The sequence below is a fragment of the Paramacrobiotus metropolitanus genome, unplaced genomic scaffold (genome assembly GCF_019649055.1).
Source record: "Paramacrobiotus metropolitanus isolate TYO unplaced genomic scaffold, Prichtersi_v1.0 Parri_scaffold0000050, whole genome shotgun sequence".
NCBI classification, from domain to species: domain Eukaryota; kingdom Metazoa; phylum Tardigrada; class Eutardigrada; order Parachela; family Macrobiotidae; genus Paramacrobiotus; species Paramacrobiotus metropolitanus.
Genome location: NW_026570270.1, coordinates 257,264 through 276,210, shown reverse-complemented (window position 1 = coordinate 276,210; position 18,947 = coordinate 257,264). Strand labels below are relative to the sequence as shown.

At 43.1% G+C, this 18,947-nt stretch overlaps 2 protein-coding genes across 2 annotated transcripts; one reads left to right on the top strand and one right to left on the bottom strand.

Annotated features, from left to right (window-relative positions):
* Positions 1-2,119: 2,119 nt before the first annotated feature.
* On the bottom strand, positions 2,120-4,300 carry LOC129592221 (uncharacterized). The gene is made up of 6 exons (XM_055488196.1): positions 4,178-4,300; positions 3,854-4,117; positions 3,708-3,791; positions 3,334-3,471; positions 2,989-3,083; positions 2,120-2,917 (listed from the first exon to the last, which is right to left on the bottom strand). The coding sequence occupies exons 2-6, from the start codon at positions 4,044-4,046 to the stop codon at positions 2,252-2,254; spliced, it is 1,176 nt and encodes a 391-aa protein (XP_055344171.1). The 5' UTR covers positions 4,047-4,117; positions 4,178-4,300; the 3' UTR covers positions 2,120-2,251.
* A 760-nt stretch (positions 4,301-5,060) lies between these two features.
* On the top strand, positions 5,061-18,557 carry LOC129592217 (WD repeat-containing protein 81-like). Its single transcript, XM_055488188.1, is given in 18 exon segments — positions 5,061-5,374; positions 5,557-5,783; positions 6,783-6,843; positions 6,972-7,149; positions 7,821-8,212; positions 8,827-9,179; positions 9,926-10,136; positions 10,138-10,447; positions 11,051-11,482; positions 11,898-12,346; positions 12,519-12,738; positions 13,582-13,963; positions 14,054-14,142; positions 14,810-15,314; positions 16,281-16,441; positions 16,498-16,738; positions 16,988-17,241; positions 17,882-18,557. Coding segments are annotated over 18 exon segments (5,025 nt in total). The 5' UTR covers positions 5,061-5,245; the 3' UTR covers positions 18,313-18,557.
* The last annotated feature ends 390 nt before the right edge of the window (positions 18,558-18,947 follow it).

Sequence of the window (18,947 nt, the reverse complement as noted above, 5' to 3'; positions counted from 1 at the left end):
ACGCAGGCGAGTCTTTTTAAAAGGTTACAGTATATCGTATATATCGTTAACATTCAAGTGCTAATCAGCGGGCACTTTACCGGATTCGCAACATATCCAAAAGTAATGAGCAACGATATCCACAAAATCAGCATCGGGGTCCGGGAGAAAGCGTCCGGTAGCAACGCCAAGCATACTGCAATGCTCAACGAGCAGAACGAATTCCATAGGAACGCCACAAACACCATATTAGCCGTGCGCAGCCGCTGCGTCCTAGATTTCATCCGCTTGACCTTTTCACTGGACCCCATCCAATCATTCACCTCGGCGCCGCGCTTGCGCCGGAACGCCAACAACTGCACATAGGTCACCAGGTAGCAGCCCGCCGCTAACGAAGCCGGCAAATACAAACGGATAATATTGAAAAACGCTCCACTTTCGTCCACTTGCTTCGTCGCGGGGTTGCCCAACGGCGACACCACATACCGTACACCGATTCCGAAACACCCGAACATGGCGTTCGTCCCGCCGACAAGCCAAGCAAACAGCACCATAAAGGTCATGGTGGTTTTATCAGAGATTTGCCGGTAGTTTTGCGGTAGGCAGATGGCCACCATGCGATTAACCGCAATGCACAGTTCCATCCACCACAACGCCCCGAAAGCCGTCATCTGCAGCCAGGAGATGAGCGCCCCTTGGGTGGTCGTGATCGTCTCGTCTAGGATGATTTTCCGGTGGTCCAGGATACAAATGACGGCGTTGATTACGCCGAGTATCGTACAGGGAATCATGCAGTGACCAATGAGGAAACCGCAACTGCGACAAATATGCTGATTGGCCAAAATAGCCACGGTGGTGACAAAGTTGCCAATGCTACCCACAAAACATACGGTCAGATAGATAGCCATAAACGCGAAGAATTCGGAATGCCCGATTAGATCCGTGATTTTGAAGGGCTGGGTTGTGTTGGCGCTGGTCAAATTCATCATGAATTTTAATTAGCGAGAAAAGCCACAAATGACCTCTGCGACAACAAACACCAATAGCTTTCGAACGCCGTGTGGCGGAAGAAAAACAACGTTAATTTCAAAAGAACGAAGGAGAATAATTTCGCAGATTGTGCCAGACACTGTTTTTAGCCGCACTGAGACGGTTTCAGTGGAGCCGGTATACATTATTTTCATTACTGGGTGTGCACACCGCTAGGGGATAGGGTTTCTCCTGATAACGCAGTTTAACATACGTACTTCTTCCGGGAAGACAGTGCAATGGTTGTGCATTGATCTGGGTCTTCCCGGTACCATTATTATTAGTGCGTCAGTGCTGTCATTGGAGGGCCGTTTAACACCGCTGTTAAGGTTGTATTACCGCCCATTATAGGGTTATCACGCTCCAGACCATTTTAATTACTTATGCCGATTGGATGCACGACTGACTGGGCTGCTTTGGAGTTTTAGTCCTCGTATTGTAATTCTATACTATTCCATTAAGAGGATGTAGTCATCGCAGTACTGTATATTCATTTCAGAAATTGTACTGGCCATACGCAGTTGTGCTCCAAAAATAATTTATGATTAATATGGGTTAAAAATTCGTATGGTGGTCATTCTTGTGTTGTGAGAATACGTAATCCGATATCACTACTAAAATTTAGTATTATTATCGAACAACACTGTCTTACGGTTAGTCATAATTTTAGTGCCAAATTGTATACAACTATAACCATTCAAAAGAAATATTGACTAGGTAGGAACTAGGAAATATGGTACATACATAGTGCAGGACTGTTCACGATAGGTATGAGCGAATTGTATCGTTTTACAAATTTATGCATGTATTGTACGTTATTATATCATATATAGATATGTACCTCGTACATGATTACGAGTACTGATATTTTCTTTTCCCTGACGATATCTCTTGATTTATGTTTCTGGGTCTTTAAAAAATCTTAATATTAAAATTATTCGTTCACATTCTTAAAAGTCTTCACGTTCCTGAAATGATTAACTTGGCATTTTTGAAATACCCTTCATCAGCATTTAGGAAAGAAAAACAGGTGCTGGTAATATTACTTGCAATGATTATTATGGTTATGCATTTTACGTGAAATTACTAATTTTATCTTGCAGATGCGCTTTAATTAGGTCCACTATTTGGTTAGCTTTTCTCATTTTAGTTTGTTCTCTAATTCACGCTGTCCGGTATCAAACGACAAAGGCGGTCAAAATCAATACAAAACCAATTTTCAGCACAAGTAAACAAATTTCATTCATTCAAATTTAATATGCACTTTCGGCTTGCCCAACCCCGCGAGATGCGCTTCCCTGGGCTTAACACCTGAAACCTTCGGGAACGCTTTCGCCGTCTCCGAATGACGCTGATTCATCGCACCAAAACTCCCTCGCGGCGGGAAATTTTTCGGGGCATTTTTTCCCTTTTTAAAATCCGGAGTTGGCTCATTTTTGACTTCCGGTGGTTTTTCATTGCTTCCTGGATGAGAATTTTGAAAATCGACAGGAGTTTCACCAGTTTTCGGCTTCTTTGGTAACCGCACAAATGGGGAGGCTTTTTCTGCTCCGCCGGATTCAACTTCCTCGGTCTCAGGACGCTTTCTTCGTTCGCTGTTCTTTTTCGAAGACTTCTTCTGATTTATTTCATCGGGGTGGGTTTTCTCATCAACCGCAGTGGATTTTTCTTCTGTTTCAGCTGTCACTTTAGTTTCTTCAGTAGATTCATTCAATGGTGGTTTCGGCTTTCTGCACTTGGCAGCGTCGCGTTCTTTGCGCTCCAGCGCCTCTTTGGCTTTCTGCTGGAAGCTGGTGGAGAGAGACTTCAGTTTGTCCTTGCGAAATCTACTTTTGCGTCCGCCAGGATTCGTCGCCTCCACGTTGATGGGACGGCCGTTGATCACCGTGTTGTGCAGTTCAAACGCGCGCTAAATGTATGAATCAACAATAAAAATCTGGCAAAAAAAATTAAAAAAATTACTAAAAATGCGATACCAACCCGGTAAGCGCCTTTGTTGGAAAATTCCACGTAGGCGAATCCCTTGAAGCGCTTGCTTGTGGGATGGGTGGCCCAGCGGAAATTTTTGATTTTTTCTGCGATCACAAGAAAATATTCAGTAATCCCAAAGTTCACAAAAAAAGTCAACAAAACGGTTTTTGAAGATCTTCTTATTTTCTATACAGTTACAATTTAAAACAGTACTGCAGTAACACAAAATCTTCTGATCTAATGAGATACGAATGGAATTATCGTTTTTAAGTCTTCTAAACCACACCACTGACAGTCTACCTAACCCAGGACCAAATATAGAACGGAAAAAAAGGATTTCGGTAACGATCGTACCTGGTTTAGCGATTTCTTCAAATCTCCGCTTCACCTCCTCTTCCTTCGTATCAAAAGGAATTTGTCCAACAAATACGATAAACTTTTTATCTTGCCGACGTCGCGAGGCTTCATCCTCGCCGTTTTGTCCATTCTCAGCTAAAAAATTAAGTGCAAAATTATTCGGTGCAGTCATCCATAATATCCATATGCTCGAAAATAAAAAAAAATAGTTGGTGTATTTCGCGAAGCACTATCACTGTCTACAGCGTTTTGGGAATCATTTATCACCTTAAAAATTTTTGTATTTTATTTACCTCTTTACTGAGATTAGATCTATTAGCTGATTATCACTACGAAAAGTAACTACATTTTGCGTCGGTTTTTAATTTTACCAGTTTCTTTCTGTCGCTGTCGGTCGATGATCTCGCGTCGGCGTTTCTCGCGATCTTTTCTCTTGTCATCAGAATGAGGTATGTCTGGTGACAAAAATGACAGAATAGTTCATTCCGCATGGTAAACACGGTGCGAGCTGAAGTACCTGGGGCTGGAGGGTTCGTCACGTTCGTGGGACTGGGACCTACAGAATCCGCAGTGGTCTCCGCGGGATTCAGCCGCTTCTCCAGACTGCTAGCCCACCATTGTCGGCGTTTCTCCTTGCGGGCACTCAGCGCCGGCGAGGGACTGATTAATGCCGTGGCAGCGGAGGTAGTTTGCGGAGCGGCTGACTCCATCAGAACGGACAAACAGTCAACAGCTCCAAATTATGCACGGGCTGGTTATCAGTGTCTCTGTATAGCAAAGACTGCAAAGCAGCACAGATAAAATGAAGTCGAAGAACTCTCCACGGAATCCCTTCGAATACCTTCAAACTGTCGATCTTTTACAAAAATCAGGTTTCAGTTTGCTGAACGGAAGCTCATAATCGAGAAGCTACTTTACAACGACAAAAATGGAAGTCTATAAAAATTGAAAAAAGTCCCTAGGGTAGTAGAAACAGAAGCAGAATTTTTTCAAGTTGTTTGGCGCAGCGAAGCATGCAACCGGAAATGACTGCTGTGAGTTGGTTAATGCAGACGCTGTAGGGCACATTCCCCCGGTACGTATTCGCCACACTACGCCACTCCAAACAGCTGATGCAGCATGGTGCAGTAGTCACTGCAGTGTGACAGCACGAGTTATACGTTTGGTGTGTACAGAGATATGCCAGTGCACCACATCATGATTGCGCAATAAAATTCGTGACGGTGAAGATTTGACGCTGGCCCATAGACACATATGCTATAACTTAAATTTTCAAAAATTCATAACTTTGTTAATTTTCGCGTTAATGTTTTGTGAGTATGCTTTAAAAATATAGAATAATATCTACTATTAGGCAAAACGATTTTTTCTGTTTCCGTCTTAAGGTTTGGCACTGAGAGCATACGTGGTTAACATAGCCGCCTACGAGAAATCTTTAAATCAAATTAAATGACTTCTCCATAGACAGCCATGCTAATTACGTAGGCACATAGTGCGCAACCCTAAAATAAAATCGAAAAAAACATTTGTTATGCCTACTAGTATATATTATTCTGTATTTTAAAGCATATTCAAAAACATTAACGCGAAAATTAACAGTTATGAATTTTGAAAATTTGTTATAGCATATGTGTCTATGGGCCAGTCAAATCTTCACCGTCACGAATTTCATCATGATGTGCACATATCTCTGTACACGTTTGGTTTGCTCGTATCATCGTGTTTCAAAAGATTTCTTTCGCATTCAGAATTCTTTCCAACTGAAACTAGTGATTTTAATGGCACCTGCAGTTTCCAGAACTTGAGAATTTTTTTAGTTTGGTGTTGGATCTTTACTGAATATGGGATTGTGTGATAATCAAGTTCCCAGATGATTTTATAGCGCGACGTGTGTGCGCAGCGTTGAAAAATGTCTAACTGCACATTCCCAGAAATCGATCTCTGTATTCCCAAAAGTCACATTCGTATTCTGGATTCCGATATCTTTCACAATGCTCATTCCGATGGAGACAATCCTCCCACTCGCTGTTTATGTTTGGTAGGCTTTTACTTGTAAAAGTTTCGCCAGTTTTAACTTCTGAATGCAGCAGCTTGCGATGCAGAAGTATGCTTAGAAAACCAAACCCCAGCAAACGCTGAACATGTTGTCTACTTTTTGCACATCGCAATCTTTTTTTCTGATTGCTGAATTGATTATGCATTTTTTGTGGGGTGCTACAGGTGCAGGAAGAGTGGCTGCTGCATTTGGTGGCGTCCAACACGCGTCGTGCCTGCTTCCAAGACGCACCTGTGCTGCCCGAGTTGAGCGACATCGAAGTGGAGTTGCTGCTGAGTCAGCCTCCCGTGGCAGCCTCCGGAACGGGGAGAATTCACGCCAAGGACGGGACGGAATGGATTTTTGTGGAAATGTTTTATGTTCCCTTACTGCCGTCGGCGTCTGTACAGAGGTTCGTCATTAGATTTTGCGTCCAAAAATAAAAAGTTAAATGCAAAGTCGAAATTCAAACTTTTTGAACCGTTTTCCAACGATATGAAATAAAATTTTGAATTTATTTGCCCATGTTTTTCCGATATAAAGAAAATTAAATAAAATGTTAGTAGCTAATTAATGTCTACTGCTGTATCGTTATTTTCGTCGCGATTCATTATATTTTATGGAGTGAGCCTTTAATTTGATTAATTTTTCTATGTAAGAGTATTAAAAACATTAATTTACAGAAATAAATTTCTCGTTTCGAATTCTTCGAAGCGTCGTTTAAAAAAAAACGTTTACATGGGAAAAACGATTGATTTGTAGTCTGAAATGTGAAACGTTTTGAACTGCGATTTTGAACCGTAGTTAAAACTTGACTGCAATGCTTTACGCAGGTTAGATCCAATGTGAGCAATCGTAGTGCGCTGGCTCAGTAGCGGTGTTGTTCCTATGCAGAGTCTTCGTGGCAGGATTATTGTTGATCACAATTTTGATTTTTCCCGTTGATAGAATTTGTTTTTTAAACGGCATCACACAGTAGTGTTGTTGATTGCAGTAACAAGGGGATTCCTTGAGTGCATGGAAGTATTTACCCAGTGTTCTGAGTAGCTAAATTTTCCTAATTTTTCTTGTGTATGTGTTTTGTTTTGTTTTTCGTCAGGCTAGCAAAGTCGAAAGCGAGTATACCTTACAAGAAATAGACATGAGTTAGCAGCGATTTCGGTTATTTTATAATAATAAAAAGAAAATAATTTGAATGGTTTTCTGGGGAATCGCCGGTTTTCCAGCAACAAAACTTAACGGCAAGATTACGTACTAAATTATTTAATATTAATTTATTATTTCTGAAATTTTGGGGATGAGATTTATTACGGCTCTTTTGCATTTCACAGTTTTATGTTGCTATATTTTTATCTGGATACACGGTTGAAGAATTATTTGGCATAATTCAGATACCTAGTTATATTTGTAGGTTTCCGGAAATGATCGAGAATGGTGATGGGACGGAAGACAACTATTTTTCGCGGATTTCGGTATGTCCGGAATATACATGCAGCATCCGATTTTCAGCTTTCTCCGAGCGTGATATCCCCGGTGCCATCGGAGCAGTCCGCGTCACTTCCCCTTTTTGTTTTCTACTGGTGTCTGCTTTTTGTTCTAGGCAATGCAAGGTGAAGCACAGAATGCCGCCGTTCTGCGCAAACATCCCAAAAGCATCCAGGCGGTGATCGCGCCCCTCCCGCAACCCGTCTACGAAATGGCCGGCGATATCGTGGCGGAAGTGTGTCAGTCGGTCCTGTCCTGCCCCTTTTTGGACTTTTCCGGGCGAGCGTCAATCGGTAAATTCAGCCAGTGATGTTAAAATGTCAGCTTGAATTCTTTGCACGAATTGCAGCTTTGCAGGCTGAACAGTAGCGCGTTTGCGTAGTTTTAAAATCGCAGTAATGGGCAACATGACTGTATTCTTTAAAAACGAAAACGTGTACCTGTAAAAAGCAACATTAGTGTGTAAAATTTAATAAAAATTGTAAAATACTGATGCGAAAAAGTTCTAAGGGGCTTGCAAGACGTGCTTCCATATAATTGGGGCATTGGTCCATACACGTATAAAATTCTCCTGCGAAGCTTTGAACTAACTAAATAATGTTTTTAAAATAATACGCTTGAACTATTCTAATTCAGCAGCGGAAATATCATAATATGTATGTGTTTTCGATACTTTGCCATGGTGTGTAATCGTAGTGAAGTGGTAAACGATTCAGGTCTCGGAAATGGAGGTTTATTACTCTCATAAATTACGCATAGACTGTATAGCAAATAGCGTCTTATAATGATGGAATGATTTGAAACGGTTTCAACTTTTTTGTTTCGAAGATATTGCTACATACATGCTGATCGGTTCACATTAATCGCATACATTAAATGCCACCGTGTTTGCTGTTGTTGTAAATCGTTTCCATGTGAATCGTATAGATACTTTTCTTGCTGCACAGCCATGGGTTAATTTTAGTGCCGCCGGCGACTCCTCCGAATATTCTCCGTCCATATTTTGTTGCCTGTATGGTTGACCATTTCCTGGTGGCCCTCCCGTACCGTCCCTTTACCATCATCGACTGCCTGCGTTTCTCCAGTAACCTGCTGGCCTGCGATGCGGCCAAGTATTTCATCCTGTACCAGTGCATCCAGGCGGTGGCGGCCGTGCAGAGAAAGGGATTTCTCGCCGGCAATGTGGGATTAACGGATTTCGTTGTGCGGCACGATATGTGGCTGGAAATGAAGCCGATCCGATTGTTTGAGGAGCTCATTCGCTTGGTTATCAAGGACGAAAGTGCCGGTGAAGAAGAGACGAAGCGGAAGGAGGATCCGGAAGATGTGGATGCTGGGAAAATCTCCGAGTGGACGGTTAGTTTACTAATTACTACTGAATTTTTGTCGTTCTTGTTTACGTTTATTTTTAAAGTGATTCCGATGAAAAGGGACGAGAAGTGAGCAGTTAATTTCCGCAGGTTTCTCTTTTGCTTCCGCATAGTGTGGAATCGTAGTGCAATAGCTCGAACAAAGCTTATGGCCATTTGAGACTGAGCTGCTGTTGACAGATTCATTATCGATTATGAAATACTTTTTGCAGACTGTTTTTTGAATTTCTCGGTGGCTTTCATTGCGAATTTTTAAAGTTGTCCGGATTACAGGTGCGCATAAAAGCACTGTTGTTGATGCATGATATACTGTAGGGAAGGTTGTTATACCTTGGCTGGCGTTTTATGGGAGATGGCGTTGGACTGAATTGATGAATATATGGTAGTGCATGGGCTGCTTAAGTGGTGGATCGGATATTTTCTGTATGGTGTATGGTCCAATAATTAAGATATAAATATTTCGTGTTAGAATATGGAGTTACATTTTTGTCTGTTTTTGTTTAGCTGCTTTTGTATCCATATCGTTGATATTTAGATTAGTCATTTGTATTTAAATTATTCGTTGATATTTAGATTTTGATTTCTCATAATGTTTTGTAGACATTATGGTGTTTGGGAAAGATTACCAACTTCGAGTACCTTCTGGCTTTGAACCGGGCAGCCGGACGCTGCTTCGGCCATCCCGACTACCATCCGATCATGCCGTGGGTGGTGGACTTCAGCTCCTCCACCGAGGGCTACCGCGATCTGACCCGCTCCAAGTACCGTCTGACCAAAGGTGATCACCAGCTGGATTTGACCTACCAAGCCTCCGACAACGGAATGCTGGCGCATCACATTCCCGAGACGTTCAGCGATCTGACCTTCTACATCTATAAAGCACGCAGGATTCCCAAGAGTGTGCTGTGTCAGCACGTGCGCAAACGCTGGGTGCCGGCGGAATATCCATCCACGTAAGTTTAGATTAGCTGTGTGTGTTAAAATTGTCGTACTCCGTGGCCCGGCGGACACGGAATATGCGTCTTTTTAAATAAAATTTGTTGCTAAGAATATTTGTAGTGGTGAATCAGGACGTACAGAATAGGTTGAGACTTATTAGAATGTGCACGTATGCTGCAGCTGATGACGTTAGATAGAATGTAGAAGATAAGATTTTATTGATTTCGCTCTTGTTGTATATTTTAGTATTTACGACGATTTTACGTATTTACAAATTTACCAGAGTATCAGTCAACTAAAGCTAATAACATATTCTTATAAAATGTGTCAATGAATTGTAGTGTGTGGGCGCTCATTCCAATCCGGCATTAGGTTGTACGTATAAATAAGATGTTTAAGTTAAGCCCAAGTTGGACAGTCCGACTATCAAATCAAGTTTTTTTAATTTCCTAGTTGCTTTTACATCCGATCCGTTATTAACTTTTAACTAGATTGCAAGTTAAACGATTTTCATAGACGTAAACGCGTTACGCGGCCACAGAGTTTTTCAAGGGAAGCCTAACCTCGACAATACTTAATCAGTAAAAGCTTACTTACGAAAAATAGTAATAAAAATACAACTTGGAAGAATACACGTAGTGATCAGCTGACTACGGTCTACGCATATTCTATATATCGGTTGAAAAAACAACTTTAGTTTCGACGAAACAGTTCACCATAGTCATTAGGAATAGTGGTTACTGGTTACTGGTGTCTGTAGAATGGAGCGCTTATACCGTTGGTCGTGTGACGAGTGCATCCCCGAGTTCTTCTCCGACCCGACCATCTTCCAGTCCATCCACCCCGATCTCCCGGACCTGGCCGTCCCGCCCTGGTGTCCCGACGTCCGCGCCTTCCTGCAGTTTCACAGGGCTGCCCTGGAAAGCGACTACGTGTCGCAGCATCTCCACCACTGGATCGACTTGAACTTCGGGCTACAAACTGACCGGCAAGGAAGCCATCGAGGCCAAGAACGTGGTACTCTCGATGCACCTGCCGCCCCGGGGGCTGAAGAATCATGGCATCCAGCAGTTATTCGCGGTGGCGCATCCAGCAAAATTCCGGGTACTGCCTTGGTTTGCCCGCGAGCCGATTCCCTTGATAAAGGTCAGCGCGAAGGGCATGAAGAGGCGGAGCAGCGGGGATAATTTGAGTGTGGGAAAGGAGGACTCTGGAGATGATGTGTCGGTGGATAATGTGGAGATGGCGCTGCCTATAGAGAATGGGAATATGTGCGAAACATGTGAGTGCAATTAGTTTATTATTGCGCATCCTGGTCCATAGATGATTTTTTTCATTGACGGCTGGAATTTAAAAATTGACTGATTATGTTACTGATTTACTACGGAGTCCGGCGTTTTAAAAACTTGCTCGATGAATCAATCCGCGCACTGTAAGAACATGGAAGCTGCTGATTTAGTCAGGAATCGTAGTCAGATCGCAGCGTCGTCGGGTCGCCAAGCGGTTTACAAAATGCACTCTGACAATCGTGGCTCGTACAGTTTTGGCAGTGGAAAACTTGATTACATGAATAATTACTTTTTTGTGGAAGCAGGCACAGCTTCCTTCGCTTACGCAGAATTTTCTCCATTTTTGTTTCTTACTGTACTGTAATATTTTTTTAATATTTTTTTAGGTTTTGTACTTGTATATTTTATTGTCCAATTTCGCGGATTTGTTATTGGGTCTATTTTTCTGGACGGTTTTAATTAGAAATAAGGATGTTTTTAGTTGAAGTAGTAATGTTATTATATGTGAGGAAACGCAAAATGAGGTGGATGATGTTTAAATAGCATTTTGCAGCATCCGTTGTATCTAAAGTGAAATGCTTTGATGTTCTTAATAGTGAGCCCACTGGAGCATTTGGAAAACTTGGAGGTCCTCATTGACTTTTGCATATCGGTGGATAAAGAGCAGCCGAAGCTACTGGACGATTTCGTCCCTCCGCTGAAACAACCCGAGACGGTACTGTATTATTTACGCAATGATCTGCAGAGCGTGACGTGCCTAGCCGTGGATATCTTCGCGTCCAGTCACATGCCGCATTACTTCCCGTCCTTTTCCGTGCTATCGAAGCGAGTGGCTTATACGAAGAAAACCTTCGCCGCAGTGGAGAATAAATTACCGGCGGAGCTGGGTGGGGCGGTGCGAGCCTTGCTCAGCAGCAAAGTGTTTCCCTATGGAGCAGAGCAGATTCTGGCGGATTGTGAGAGGATTCTTCCCTTTCCCCGGTACATGCAGAAATTCCATCAGTATGCGGCTACCATCGCGTTGACAGGTTAGCAGAGCAAATTTTTCTAAAGTACCTTTAGCTAGGATTAATTACAGTATAAACAATTATATGTTTTTAGTTCATTATTTCTTAACATTTTAGTGTCCACTATTGAAAAGCGATATTTAAAATTTAGATTTAAAAATTACACCTCTTTTAGCTTTTTTATATTAACAGTATATTTGAAATTTTCACTGTGGATTAACGAAGAAAGTTCGTGATAGCTAAAGACAGTACAAGAGAGCTAAGACAGCGCCGGCTGAAAGACGTAAAATGTCGTAGCAGAACGGCGCAGATTACGGTACGCTCTTGATATCGGTGTTAAAATATGCACTGAACTGTCGCAGATTTGAGGTTAGAAGTTAAACTTTAATGATTCAATAAAGAATCTTCTTTTTCATGGAGATTTTTCCATTTGCAGCTGACCACAGCATACTGAGTGAAGTGCTGGACGACATGGACGAATGCGACCGGGAACTGGCGTTCACCTTCCTCAAGCAGCTGTTCAGTCAGTCCAGCGAGCCGCATCAGTGGCTGGTCGTGCTCAGTGACACCGTGATGAAATACTGCGGCGTGGACAGATTCGGCGAGATGCTGTTGCCGCTGATCCAGCAGGTGTACGGTGAGGGCCCGCCGGCGGATAAAGCCGATTATCACGCGTATGTCCAGCTCTTCCAGCCGGAATTCCTGCAGAGCGTGGCCGTGCGGCTGGGTATGGGAGTATTCCTGCGGGTATGGCTGGTTCCGCTGATCGAGAAACTGGCGGATGTCGAAGAAATGCTGCAGAGGACGGGGAAAACTGGGCATAGTGTTCCTGTGGAGGAGGAGCAGATTTTCACGCTAGATGACGACGACAACGGTGGCGTATTGGTCAGTACTTTTAATGGGTTTCTTTTATTTTCAATTTATTTTTCTAACATTATTTTAATAGTTTTTTAACGAAAAATAAATATTGAGATAAATTTAAGACAAAGTTTTATTTTTGTATTTATTTTTTAAATGCTTGTTGTCGGGATGATGTAGTATGACGATTAATTTGCAGGATAACGTGATGGTTGATGCACCGGATATTGTACAAACGCACGTGATGAGCAGCTTGAACTGGTTGGCGGAGGAAATCGGTCCCGTCCTGACATCGCGGTTTATTTCGGGGAATCTGTTGAAGTCGCTCTCCTTGTGCTACTCGGAACAGGAAAAACTGCAGCCGGTGCAGCTGGATGTCGGTCAGAATGAAGATCTGATTTCGCCGATTATTGTTGCGGGTGAGATTGTCGGATGCATGACACTTTAAAGCAGGAAATTTTGCCAACGCTAATGCAAATTTTGTTTAAAAAAACTTTCCCAAGATTGCTTCCGATTCGAATGCTTGTTCAGCTTGCTTAGTAGTTTGAGCTTTTGGCGAACACTATGCGTACCCCTGATTATTTGCCGTTACTCTACGATCTCACTACAAAGTGGATTAGTATTGTATTCCCTAGTGATGTGCTACTAAATAAAACTAAATAAATGCTTCCCTAAAATTAAATGTGTAGTAAACAGTAAAGTTTTATGGCGAAATTAGTAAAAGTAAGTAAATATTCAGCTACAATAGTAAATAGTAAGTAAATAGTAAGATTTGGCTTTCGCTAAATAAAAGTTATTTACTAATTCATTTACTAATCGAATTTTAGCGAATAACCAGATGAAAAACTCGTTGCTGTACTGGGCAGGTTCATAAATAACGGCGTTGCATACTGAAGTTGGTGCCTTAGCAGACGGTGGTATTGCTGTTCACGTAAACGCAATGTACCGCCAACCCGAACCTGCGGTTACGTTACGTATACTAATAGGAACTTGAAACACTGCAGTGCAGCAGCAGCCTGGTAAGCCGATTGTGCAGTTTGCAGCACAGTTGTTGCGCTAGATTTTGCCTTTACGGATGGCATGAATAATATTCCCCTCCATACAGCGCGTTGTAAGGAGCGGCCAAATTTACGCTGGCTAAAAAGACAGAATCAAATAATGATAAACTTATATCCACATTTATTTTTTGTATTATTTGAACACAAATTTTAATATTCGATAGGAGTTTGTTTTATAATTTATACGCACTTCTCTATGAATAGGCGATGTGGCCGCCTGGGGTGTCAGTCAGGTGCTGATGGACATTGCTTCCTTATACGGGCGCAGCTTCATCTGGGACCATTACTTCTCATACTGCGCCGAATTGGTGAAGGAGGCCCTGCGGAAACTGACGCCGATGAACGAAGCGGGACTGCTGGGTTGTCTGGAGATGATGCAGCAGATCCTGCCTCAGGTGACGGAGGCCGCGCTGTACGAGCACCTGCCCTTCCAGATCATCAACGAGATCCTGTACCCCCACGTCGAACTGCTGACCAGTGGCCTGCACATCTTCCCCTCGGGCGTCGCCACCCGCCGGTTGCTGACGCTCAAGTGGCTCAATCTGGTCTACACGCTGGCCAGCCGCATTGGACGGGAATCTGCCAGGTTAGAGTTTGGAAATTGCTCTTTTTCAGTTTTTCTTGTATTAAAATCATAGTATAAATTTAGCTGGTGGTGTATACTGACATTTTGCAGGACAATGATTACCAGCCCGTTGTTGGTGACGTTTTTCGGGGTGTTCACGAAGCTGTACAGCGCCCAACCAACTTCGCCGACTCCGCCAGGTCTGGTGTCTCTACGATTTTTGTAAAGTCGCTTGAAATAACTGAGAAATGGTATGATTTCCATAAGCGCATCATGACGCGCGCTACGTTATTACCAGCAATCTTGAAGAGATCTCTGTGGTTAAATGGAGCAGTTAAAAGTGTAGAATGTAGCGCAGAATACAGTCCAGATATAGGAAAATGGGGGAGGCTCTGGTTTTCTGACGGTTCTGGCTCACTGTTTTAGCATAGCACATTGACAGCTGAAAATACCTAATTTCACCTACCTAACCAGAAATAATTAATTTTGGAAATAGGTGCGTAAGTTTCGCTCCAACAATCTAACGTGTATGTGTACTGCAACTAGAAATTGCGATGTTCGCTATGTAGCACAATGTCGTAGTGAAGTGGATAGTGGTCGTCTACCTGAGTTTGGTTTATCCAAATAATGCGAAGTGAGCGTACGAAAAAAAATAACGAAAATCATAATAAAACCAGTAGAAAGTATACATATTATGAATGTTTTTACTGTTTTTTTTTGTCACCGAATAACAGATTTTTCTTCCGCAACACTGAACCATCGACTGTACTTTAAATCATGGTATATTAATTTTTGTCTTTCTCCGTTGCTGTAGATTAGTTTTATTTGATTTCGCAATTCTTTCACTGATTCGCGGTGTTTTTGTAGACGGTATTCCGGTGCCGGGCCGAAAATCGCCGAACCGTGATCCGCCCCCTGACCCGCACGGCTCTCCGTTCATCACCATCAAAAAAGACCAATCCAGCGGCGAATTAACCGTGGGCACCCCGGTAACCCTTTCCCTAGACTCCGCCCTGTCCCCGCCCAGCACGGCGCCCTTTCACAGCAGCGACGGCGAGGAGACCCTGCAGGAACTGAAGGCCGTCTTCACCGACGAGATGGCCTCGGACGCGTACATCCCCTTCTGCGCGCTGTTGGGACAGTTCCACATGGACGAGAAGCTGATCAACTCCGATTTCCTGCACGCCATGGTCGTCGGCAGCGACGAGAAGCCGTCGATTAGTATTTCGGGGGCCAGGTTGTCCCGGCACAACAGCGGGGCATCGACGCGCAGTCAGCGGTTCGGCGGGGAGGAAGCGGAAGTGAAGGGACTGCGGAGACAGACGTCGGCGGTGAACGCCAGTGCGCTGGATGTTGATGTCATCGATTACGAGTACGGAGATACTAAAAGAGAATTTTCATGCTGATTATAACGCGGGGCCGTATGGGCGCCACGCGTATCCTCGACAGCGAACAGCGGTGAACCCGGATGAGGCTTTATTGCAGAATCTAATGCGCACCGTGGCGCAGCAACACCAGACTAATGAGGAAGGATCCTGCAGCCAGTGCAACTGTGCTGCAGGTCCGTCAAAAACAGCGCAGCAATGTGCGGGGTGGAAATCCCCAGAAACAGCGAATAGCTACTCAGGAGGGTGGGGCGTCCCGCCCTTACATGATATTCTTTCTCACTGTTAGTAAATCTGAAAATTTTTCAGATTTACTAACATTTTGTGTATATAATTAGAAAAAATCAGTTTGGTGCTTATACGGATAATTTGAAATAATTATAATTATAAATAACTGATAATTTAAAATAATTATATATTAGTTATACAGCTTATACTGAGGATTTAAAATGATGCTTCCAGTTTCCTCATTGGTTAGGAGTCCGGGTATATTATAACAGAATATTCTTAAAATTAGCGTTCTTTCTGGCGTGCTTTTACATTTATTCTTTTTTTTTATTTTTAAAAAAAAAGTTAAGTAAGCCAGAAAAAATTCGGTTTTGTTTTTCACCTTATTTCTTTATGGCAATGAGTAGCACTGTAAGAAATGAGTAAAAATAAGCACCTTTAGCTTACAATTTATTATTTTATCACTAATATCCAATGTTCCTGCGTCTTTAAACCGTCGTGCGTGACATGTAAGGCAGTGCACTACGTTTGTTACTTTTTTGAACTTGTTTTGAACTTACTACGCTCATAAGACTACATATGAACTTATGTTCATATGTAGTCTTATGAGCGTAGTAAGTGGCTGCGTTTTGTATGTGTCAGCTTACACGCTGCAGGATAACACTTTGTAACACATCTGTACAAACGTACGGCTAACGAAAACTGAAAAAAATTGTATTTTTCAGAGAATCACAGGCGGCGGAAGCGAAATTGCTGCGCGACAGCCAAGCGGGCGCAGATCGGGCTCTGCGCGGCAACTGGCTGGCCTACTGGCAGAACGAGATCGGACAGGATCGCCGCGATGAAGCCTGGAACGTGAAACAGATTCCGCTGCAGACCTTCGCCGGTATATGATATTTTATTCCAGTTTAACGGCAGTTTATCATTCGTAAATGTTTGCAGCGCATGCCGGCTCGGTGAAGAGCCTGTACGTGTTCGACTCGGAAGTGAGCTTCATGTCCGGCGGAAAGGACAAGACGGTGCGCTTGTGGTCCATTCGCAACACCGGCGACGGCAACTACAGCTCCACGGCGGCGGAAGGAATGTATGTCGATCATAAAAAGCCTGTTACAGAGCTGAAGTTCATGGCGCGTGAACGACTGGCGGCGTCCTGTGACGGTGCGGTTCACCTTTGGGATCCCTGGTGTGTGATTTTGCGCAGCGCTAATTTTGCTGGATGAAAAATCAGCGCACAAAATTTGTGCACCATAAGTCTTATTTACAGATTTAGGCATTTTTAATTAACTTTTTTACCTCAGTCTTTTAATTGATTGAGGTTTAATAATGAATAAATTAGATAAATTTAATTCAAAATAAGTACATAAACTGAATACTTTGATGGAACTTATAAATTCGAAAAAACAATATGGAATAGATGCAATGCTTTCGTTAGGACCGTTGTGACCGTTTACCGACCGGAAGTGCCGACGCAAGCCACCTGCATGGACACTTCTTCCTCGCCGAGCAGCACACTGTTGATCGGATACATCACCGACGAACTGTGCCACGTCAGCCGCTACGACGTGCGCAGCAAATGGGGTCCCTGCGCCGGGGGGCAGTTCAAGGTGTCCTACGGCAGTGCCGGCTTGATTCGTTGTCTGGTGACGGCGCCCGATAATTCCTGGTTCGCCTGCGGATTCTCCGCCGGTATGTTTCTGATAAAATGAAGAGAATTTAACCGGTCAACTGTGCCGCTTTTTCTTTCTGTACCTCTACTTTACGTTCGCGAAAATGTATTCGATGGCACAGAATTTGTGGCATATTATTAATTTTATTTAAAACAAGAAGTATAATTTAATTTCGTAAATTTTCTTGAATTATTATTGTTTTAAATTTTTTTATTTTCTCTTTATTTATCTTACGGACTCTTCTTTACAAGATTCTTTAAGAAAGCGCTTTAGCGTTACCTGAAAACATTTTCACCCTCGCTTGTACTCCAGTTCGAAACTGCAGCTCGTGCTATGCGATAAAATGTCGTAGTGCAGTGGATACTAGTCACGGGCACTAAAAGCTCGGTTTATTCCCAACATGCGAAATGGGCATGCGTAGAAGAGTAGCGGAACTTATGATAGAAAATTGAAAGAATATATTATGTACTTTTATATATGTATTTTATATGAATTGGTTTTTTGTCAGCGTTAACGAAAAACCGCTTTTTCTTCTTACGCAACACTGAACCAACTAATTCAAAGCAACTACTTCCGAACACTACTAAAAACTGAATTCTTGGCATTTTAAAAATAACCTGTGTCGCTGTGCGAAAGACGATAGAATCCGTTTTATGCAGGCGTGATCTCGGTGTTCGACCAGCGCACCGGCATGATGAGCGCCACGTGGAAAGCGCACGACTCGGACATCTTCCAACTCCTGGCCCTCAGCCCGACCCGGCTCGTCTCCGTGGCCAGCGACAACGTGGTCTGCGTGTGGGATTTAACGCGCGAACCAGACGAGCGTCTCGTGCACAAAATCGCCGCCTTCTCGGAACCGCTGCTGCAGTGCGGACTGGCGCAGCGCGGCCACACCGCCGACCTGGTGGCGCTGCTGGCCGGCAACCGCCTCGGGGTGGTGGGCGACGTGCTGCGCGGCGGGACGTCGCTGGTGACCACCAAGATCCGGGCGGACGTCTTCAAGGGCAATTGTGTCGGGTTGGCGTTGTTGCCTATGAACCGGCAGCTTTTAGTGGCCGGCGAAAGCGGCGCGACTCTCTTATTATGTTGAATTGGTAGTCGGCAGCTGTGTTTATAGGACTGGTTAATGTCACCATGATTCCTGATTTTTACATGTTTTTAAAGATGTTTTCTAAGAACACTGCTGCACGCGGTTGTGCAGCGGTTCGTGATGCCAGCCTTACAGTGATAGTTTCTTTGTGATACGTATGCACGTACTGTTAACATGAATTTTATTAATTTCGACTTGCTGCTTGCAGTTTGACAACAATTATTTAAGAACTGGCGACGAGTTGATTGAAGAAGATGTATTGTACATACAGAGTACTTGTACATGGTACCGAATTCGTGTACATGCATGGACACCAGATTACTTTTTATTTAGGCAAAATAGCTGATTACTGTAGCATAGCGAACAAACCCGCACTGATAGACACTAATAAAAAAAACCGAGGTTTACATGTTAAAGAATGGACACTTAAAAAAGAATGGACACATTAAAGAATGGACACTTGAAAGTCTTATTACAAGTAGACCAAAAAATTTGGAACTATGGTTCGGGTTGAACACGGTCGCCATCTGTCCATTTTCGGGAACGAAAACTATCGCATTTGCATACTTAAAATTCATTTAAAAAACTGGATAAAATGCTACGAGTGTTTCGTGTTTCGAATCGTGTTTCGGTGT

Bases quoted from the DNA above. Each gene is read 5' to 3' on its own strand.
- LOC129592221 (XM_055488196.1), bottom strand. From the start codon at position 4,046: ATGGAGTCAGCCGCTCCGCAAACTACCTCCGCTGCCACGGCATTAATC. The intron at 3,084-3,333 runs GTACGATCGTTA...TTGTGATCGCAG, and splicing joins TGAAGAAATCGCTAAACCAG to AAAAAATCAAAAATTTCCGC. The intron at 2,918-2,988 runs GTTGGTATCGCA...TCATACATTTAG, and splicing joins CCAACAAAGGCGCTTACCGG to CGCGCGTTTGAACTGCACAA.